We start from the raw sequence: 8,620 nt of genomic DNA on the forward strand, positions 1-8,620 counted from the left end.
AAAGAACACATGGAATAACTTAAACCAGGAAAAGATTACTAGGGCTGGCAGTAGGATTCAGAATAGAATGGACTTCTCAGACCGAATTTTTTATATTTGTTTTATTGTGGTAATAAAGAAAACTACTATAACGTGTGTGTAATATAATTAATCCAAGAAATTCTTCTTCGTACATTAAACCTAAGAACTATTGGAAATGTTAACCTTTTGAATCTCTTGGCAATGGACACTGAAATAATGAGTACCGGAAAAATGTCTAACCCAATTAAAAATTAATATAGGTCTCCATCGTACTACAGACTTAATTTAATATTCCTCCACTCTGCCCTTAAATATTTCAAGTGTGCCTGAAATTGCTTGAAGAATTTATTTACATTTTATGGAATGTTGCAGATATAATTTGTATTTTAATGGTACTTAGAAATTGTTTCACTCTCCTATTCAGGGCCTCAAAACTATGCTCTTTTAAACTGAAATCTAGTTATTCTGAAATTAATCAGATAATTGCAATATTTTCCAGTAACAATCATTTTCAGGGGTGTTTACTATGCTATTATAAAGGATATGCCTATGACGTAGGTGTTATTCAATAGGAAATTGCGTGTAAAGGTAAAGCTACAGGTAACTGTTAGTGTGAATATATATATTATATATATATATATATATATATATATATATAAATGTTTGTCTGTAGGTCCTTTGTATTTTTTTCACGGAGAAGGTTTATATGCTATGCCCTTTGATGTAACTCACCACCAGTAGGCACTACAAATGATAAGTTTTAAAAGCACCTGCACATTATAAACTGCAATTACGAGACAGTTACGTATATTAAATAGCCAAACACTATTTGTAGCCGCTAAGTTATGATGTATATTTGTCTTTAAAATAAATTTATGCTTGAACTAAAAGCTTGAGTGTTAGACCACTTTATAATAAAGTACATATACATGTACAATGGCTATAAACATACACTTTTAACAGATTTACTTGATTGTGGCAACAAGGCAAACTCTACATAGGCATTGGAAATATAATTCACTTGAACCAGAAGTGCTCATTTACGGACAAAGCTTACAAAAAGCATGCGAAGCCGCAGGAAACAGCTAGTATATACAGGGTGTCCCACAAGTAACCCTAAAAACTTCTCAGGTGGCTTCCTGTCACCAAAATAATGAAAAAAGTTCATATAAACATATGTCCGGAAGTGCTTGTTAGCAAGCTACAGCTAGCGAAAGATTTCACCCAATTTTCTAGAAAATGACGGAAATAAAGCGAAAGTGATGTTTCATGGCATCGAGATAGTTGTTACATTTATTGGATTATATGTACAATAAATGGAAAAATTGAATAAAACACATCCCACACCTGTACAACCACCTATTTCTGAGGTATAAGACAAAATATGCAAAATTCGGTCTCGAAAACATGCTTTGTTTAGATTTGAAGTACATTAACTTCTTTAAATGGATATTAAGCACGTAAACTTTTTAACCAAAGCTTTTAGAGAATTTAATCCTGAAGAGAACAGTGTAAAATAATATATAAACATAAAATTTGAAAATTTATGTTTATTTAAATAAAAAAATACGAAAGATAAGACAGAAAATGCAAAATCTGTTTATTAAATGAACGTTCTTCGTAAAAAAATTGCTGATCTTTGCTAATCTGTTATTCCAATTTTCATACCTTACGAATGGTGTTCAAAGTTTTAAATTTTTCACCTGAAGAACTCAGCAGAGAAAATAATAATTGTGTTGATTTTTTAATGTGAGATAAATTATACATTTTGAATTGTTTTATACACTTGTAATAATCCTTAGTGTTTATTACAAAACATTATGTTCTTTACTTTGGTTCAGCTCTAAATTACAAAGCTGGTTAAATGATTACTTATGAAAAGTGCATACGTTACTTTGTACAAATACATACTTTGCCTTTTATAGAAAGAGTTATAGTTGCTGATATTTTCCCCACCGTTATAACACGATATGCAACTATACACACGGAACATTAACATTTGAAGAATTGATGCCAGCACTATAAATTAACAGTTGAGCAGATATAAACAACAATAATGTCAGTCTTAAGTTAAGTTCCTGTAGGTTTTGGTGGCTTGAGGATTCCTACTCGTCTGAGATAGCGGACAATGAATGGCGTAGAAGCCAGAGTGATGCTGATGCGGACCGGAGCAAACACCTTGTGTACCGCATACGCCACAACAAACGTACTGGCCCCAGCAGCAATCTCACTCTTCGGATCCAGCCCTACCTTCTCCAAGAGACTTGCCACATCCAGTCCACTGCAACAAAAGGAAGACTCACACCTTTTTTAGGATTCTCAACCAAACTGGTAGCAACTACATAAAATCCTAAGTAAACCCTCTTGAATCTTGTCAGTCTAGTTCGCAGTTTTTCACCAAAATATAAATGGTCTTGGGGAAAACTGACAGACTTAACCACCATCTGAAACATACTGGTCCTTCCATAGTTATTAGTCTCAAGTTGCAATATATGCCAATAACAACCTAGGTAATGAAATTTCTAATATGGACATTGCAGAGAAAACACATAGAACTTGTTTGCGAAACACAGCTTATAAAAATCAAAATAAGAAAATATAGAATTATTTAACTTGGGGATATATATACTATATATATATATATATATATATATATATATATATATATATATATATATATATATATATATATATATATATATATATATATAAGCCTCCAGTCTACCATAATCTAGAACTGGCTCTAACAACCTGTCCACATTCTTGATAACATTAGTTCTTGAACTTCAATAACTGGGCATATATATATATATGAACAGCCTGGCTGACGAGGACAACAATTATTATTCATTAAAATTATTATTAATTTGCAGTTAATTTCCACTAGCTGTAGGCTGTTCTCGAATCTTTGTTTATTCTGGATCTATGTATATTTGATATCAGTTTATTCACATTGGGCTAGAGAAAACTTTGATGTATGTATTTGATATAAATCCTAAATGTAAATATTTAAAATTTCCCTTGTAAGTCAAAATAATTATAAAAAGGAATATTGTTAGTAAAAAGGTGGTAGGGGTATACTTAGCAACGACAGTTATGTGAATAGATTAAAATCTCCACAATAACAAAAAAATTCCATTTTTATTTTATAACATTTAAGTTTTATGTGGTTTTTTGGGAAATACATGACATATGGAACAAACTGGATATGGTACTTGGAAATCAATTTCTTACCCTGGAAACAAAAATTTTAACCTAAATGACTCATGTACCGACTTTTGGAAAGTGGGAGTAGTCGTGATGAGCGTCCACCACAGTCAATGTGTTAAGGCATAAAATACACATCAATTGACATGCCAACATAACTCTTTTGGCCACCTGAATAACTACATAAATATATATACTTTGGTTACTAACGTCCAGATATTCGGATGTGTGAAGGAGTTCCAAGAAATACTAATGTTCTGTAACTACTGATAATACTAATGTCCGGATATCAGGATGCTCAGAATTTTATTTTTCTAGTTTTACTTTTCAATTACATTAATTGCATTTACTTTATTTATATCTACTATACAGAGGGTCCCACGAAGGGGTTTAAACGTTTTATTTTATATTACTTGCCCATTTATGCACTGAACATTTTCAAACTCTAAACTAATTGTAGGTTTTAAAAATATTCTGTGAAAATTAAATCCCTCTAACAAGAAAATAAATGGTAGAAACAACATGGTGACATATTGAAAATTTTACTATTTTGCTTCCTATAAAAATGTATTTCTTGAATTACCTGATTTGATTACTGCGTGCAGTTTTAAAGGACAGCTTTTTAATAACGCTAATTGTTGAAAAAAGCTGGTTAATTGAAGAATATTGCTTGTGCTATAAAAACATAACCTAACCTCCTCCATGTTGAGTTTTACTGATATTGAAGTTTGAGAAATGGCTTTTAATGTTGAACAAAAACTGAAGTGTTGTGCGTGGGCTATTGCTTTTGGCAACATTACAGAAGCAATTAGACAATTTCAGGTTGCCTATGCAGGAGTTGAACCACCCAGCAATCCAACAATAACTAAGTGGAAAAATCTTTTGTTAGAAACCGGAAGTGTCGTAAAAAAGTACTCTAGAGGATCAAATGAGGAAAGAGAAGTACTAGTATGCGTATCAATGCTCCACTCTCCAGGTAAACTGAAGTCATTAAGGACGGTTGAACTTGAAACTGATGTTCCAAAGTCTTCAGTACAGAGAATAATTAAGAAAAACAGCATTAAATTTAAAAAAAGTCACCTAGTCCATAATATTCTTGAAGATGATCCGGACAGGAAATCTTTTGTTCTCGTATCATTGAGTTTCATGAGCTAGATCTTAATTGGGATACTCAAATTGTTTTTTCAGACAAGTCCACTTTCTACCGCAATGGTGCTGTAATTGGCATAATTGTAATTATTATAACACAGGTAATCCACAGATTCTTGAACAGACTCTACTCACATCAAAAGGAATTACTGTTTGGGCAGCTGTCAGTTGTAAAGGGGTGCTATCTTACGAAATTTCAGACAGAAAAATTACTCAGTTGCTGCCTCATTTTATGGTTCCAGAAATGGATCAAGCAATCATCTTACAAGAATACTTCATAAAAGCCTAAAATGAGACCGGTAATATTCGGTAATTCCTGGGTAAAAAAGTAGCAGGTATTCCTCAGACACAATGAAACATTTTGGTCTGGTACCCAAAGAGTTAATAGGGCATTAATTTACTGTTCAAACTTGGCTCAGCTCTCCCAAAGCTCATTTGGGTGTGAGGGTTGGGGAGTTGTAGCTAGGGGGTCTCCAGGGGTGAAAGGAGGTGGTGTTTTTTAGTGTGCATCTGGTCATGCAGTGTGTAATAGTGGTCAAAAACATTGGTCTTCTTTTATTATATTCCAATATATGCAACTTAAATTTTATTTACAATTTAACTTCATATTAGTATAATAATTTGTTAATATTTACTATGTCTGATATGACAATAAGTTATCTTGATCGTATTTTATAATATTAAATTTCTTTGATATAACATGGAGTTGAGCAGAACATAGTTCTTTATAACCCAGCCTCTTTAATAAAGGCATTTCCATTAATGTCATACAACTTAAAATATAGACTAGACTAGTTTTATCAAATCAAAACTACACTACAAGGATATGTACCCTATATGGATTTTTATATTTTATTTTTCATCCAAGTACATTGTACCTACTTTATAAATTCTTTTGGTATGTAATGTATAACGTAAAAAATTATTGAACTTTTTCGTCTTTATATATCTTACCTGGAAATTGCAAGATAGGAGATTCCAAGTGACATAAGTGAGATCGTGACATGAAATATTATAACAGTTGCTCCATAGTCTTTAACTGCTCGCTTCAGTTTGGCTCTGTTTGATAACTTTGGAGTTTCTGGATCTCCACTGGATGTGCTGAATGTCTGCATCTCCTCGGACATGGCGGTCAACCTACCGTACAGAACAGGAGTCCGAGATACTGGGGCCCCATAAACAGTGGATGGCTTACTACTGTACACTAAGAGTGAGTTTGGGAACAAACGTCTGTTGTGACTCAGAGTTGTCACTGTGTGACGGGCGTAGGTGAAACTTTCTTGACACAAACACTTCTGAGCAACTTGACAGAGCAGTCTCCCTTTCGGAGCCCATAGATACATGACTTTACCAGTCCTGGAACAAGGAAATATATTTCATTCAAACGGAATTATTTGAAAAGTTAAATCAAACAACATAGTGTACAATTTTACATATATCGGTCTATCTAATAATCTGATCTTATTTTCCTGCCCCTCCTACTCCATCCAGCTCACTCCACTAGGTTATTTATTTTTCAGTAACCTGATACCAGAAAAGCGTTTTCACAACTGGTCCGTTCTGAGCTTCAAAGCTTGGGAGAAACTGCCTCGGCTGTTACCGGTTACTGAGTAACCTAATATCAAAAAGACATTATGAGAACAACAAATCATTGAGCTCAGCTGTTACTGAAATAACAAGGTGTTGCTGGTAACATGTTATCTCGGTAATAAGTTACCACTGAATAACCCTGTTACATTAATAACGCCCATCTCTGATGGAGGCAAGTAAAATGGCAATGTACAAGTTTATTTGTGTCACAAGGTATCAGACATGTTTATCCTTGAAAATTGTAAAAAGTTACAACGGTACATGGTTTAGTTTGTTACATTTTAAAAATATAATTAGCTAGATAGATTTTATTCTTTTTATGTTATTACTTTTTATAATATGGAATCAGACGAACTATGTACTATAATTTGAAATACCTATAATGTAATTTTGGTTCAGTAGTTATGTCATTGATTTGATCGTAGTGGTGGCCGCATATTAAACTGTAACCTTTTTTTATGATATGTTATTCTTGTTGTTAAGTATAATAATTCTTTTTCTATGATTATTATATAATATTGAAGTTAGATAATATACCGAATTGTTCGATAATAACATTTGAAGAATGAGTGTAAGTCACTTATTAGTCTATTCAAGACATTAAAAACTGCTGGCAATAATCAATTGTAAACAACTATAAATAGAATGTTGTTACATTTAATAGTTTGGGTATTTCTAATTGATAATTTGGTACTCTGATTCAATTGTGGTGGTGGCCACCTACTATACTGCTGCCCAATATTAAACTCGATTAAAAAAATATCTATAAAGGGCTTGAACAAATTTAATTGCCAGAGAATTTAGGTTGTTTAAAAAAATAGTACGGTATGTCTATGGTGTACACCAAAATTACTCATATGGATTGCCAAAATCATTGTCTAATAATTTACTAATGTTCATTATGTGATATATCAATTTTCAGATTGATGTTAACATTTTGAAGGTCCCACCAATATTTTAAGACAACATAATCTTCCCAACATAATGTGACATTATGAACCCCAATTATTGTAGAAAACCATTGTATACTAGCCTAAGTTAGTTACTTACTTTATAGTCTAGTATTTTATCTTTGAATTTAAATAAGAAAATTACGGAATTAACTTGTAGTCAAAGCTGAGTGTAGTTTTCTTGCTACTTCTTATCACCATCGATGTATAAATACACTTACATCAATGGTTATCACAGACTACCATAATTCAAAACTAACCTTTGAAATATTATTTTATAGATGACACGATTATTGATAACTTTCTTCAAATTTCTCAACTAATTTGGTTATTTCTACACATAAGTAAAAGAACAATTTTAAGTATTTTTACTTTTCATAATCTTTGTTACTGAACAACTTACATGCAGGTTATTTTCGCACAGGCTTATGCCAACACTAATGATTGATAAGCCTAACCTCTAATATTCTGATTCTGATCTGACCTGACCCAATACCGTATTGAAGTTTGCAGACGTAACTGTTTTTGTGACTTTTTTTGCTGCAATGTGACCCAACGACCAGCTCTCGGAAAAAGAGTCTGGTCTAAACTAAAATGTCCTGCAGACTACTTTGTGTTGTGAAAACATTTCCGCAGCCCATTCAACCGATTATTGTTCAGAAATATTTAAAATGTTATATATTTGTAGTTTGAATATTAAAATTCTATTGCCTATTACATTTAAGGATGTCGTTTCGATGATAACATTTATAACAAATAACGGTACTTTGGGATTATACCGACCACACCCAGACATGAATCGTTATTTAACATTTTGCTTCTACTGATTACTAGATTAGCGTAGAAGACTATTTCGTCAGTATAAAACAGGAATTGTCTTATCGCAAACCCCTCCCCATCCTCAGACAGAGGTCAAAGTCGAGCGTCTAGTAGATAACGTGATTGCAGAGCCTCGCCGCCCGTTCAGCTGGTGCATCGCTTTGTTGTACTTTCGTGTTTTACCTCTACATTTCTCCAAACACAAAAATTTAACAAAAACAAACATTTACCAAACTAAACTCTTTATTAAAAAAACACTCAAAACTTGTTTTTATTCTTGATCACATTCCGCCACCCAAAATGCGAGTGCCTCCGGCCATCAGCGCGGGCTTCGACAGCACCTTCGGTGCTGCCCCGCGCTGATGTCGACGAAAGAAAAACATCCCTCGAGATAGTACCTATCAGTAAAATATCAAATTCTAGAGGGGCTAATCAGAAATATAAATTGAATTGAAATGGAAAGGCAATTATGTACCGTGCAAATCACGTGATGCCGCGCGGCCTGCCGTAATCAGGATTCTCGAGAAAGATAAGATAACAGCGACAACAATACCGATCACAATACCTGGAAATGCTTGTAAGTTTGTAATTTTGTAATTGAAGAGTTGTTTTTTCGTTCTATCATGTTTGTTTCTATAAATTTCTATTTTTGTGTTCTTCATACTGGTGTGGTCGGTATAATCCCAAAGTACCCAAATAACATATAACAAATGTGTAAGTATTGTATTGTAATTATTCAAACAGATTTTAAAAGAATGGTTACAAAATAACGAGTTGTAATTGGACAAATAGTGTGAAGTGGTTAAAGTAAGTAGTTACCTAACGTATAATTATTATGCTCTTAATGATATGCAATTCAACGATGTACGTATAAAAAAGATTAT

The 8,620-nt window shown here is 32.9% G+C and overlaps 1 protein-coding gene across 3 annotated transcripts; it reads right to left on the reverse strand.

The window, feature by feature from the left end:
• Nucleotides 1–1,365: 1,365 nt before the first annotated feature.
• On the reverse strand, nucleotides 1,366–7,457 carry LOC124364288 (protein FAM210B, mitochondrial-like). 3 transcript variants are annotated; one of them, XM_046819641.1, is made up of 3 exons: nucleotides 7,321–7,457; nucleotides 5,332–5,733; nucleotides 1,366–2,302 (listed from the first exon to the last, which is right to left on the reverse strand). In XM_046819641.1, coding segments are annotated over exons 1-3 (615 nt in total). In that variant the 5' UTR covers nucleotides 7,323–7,457; the 3' UTR covers nucleotides 1,366–2,091. The 3 variants fall into 3 exon arrangements, with proteins under 3 accessions (XP_046675597.1, XP_046675598.1, XP_046675599.1); XM_046819642.1 differs by having other exon boundaries at nucleotides 7,178–7,435; XM_046819643.1 differs by lacking the exon at nucleotides 7,321–7,457 and adding an exon at nucleotides 7,018–7,171.
• Between the last annotated feature and the right edge of the window lie 1,163 nt (nucleotides 7,458–8,620).

This window comes from Homalodisca vitripennis, chromosome 6, assembly GCF_021130785.1.
Source record: "Homalodisca vitripennis isolate AUS2020 chromosome 6, UT_GWSS_2.1, whole genome shotgun sequence".
Lineage (NCBI taxonomy): Eukaryota > Metazoa > Arthropoda > Insecta > Hemiptera > Cicadellidae > Homalodisca > Homalodisca vitripennis.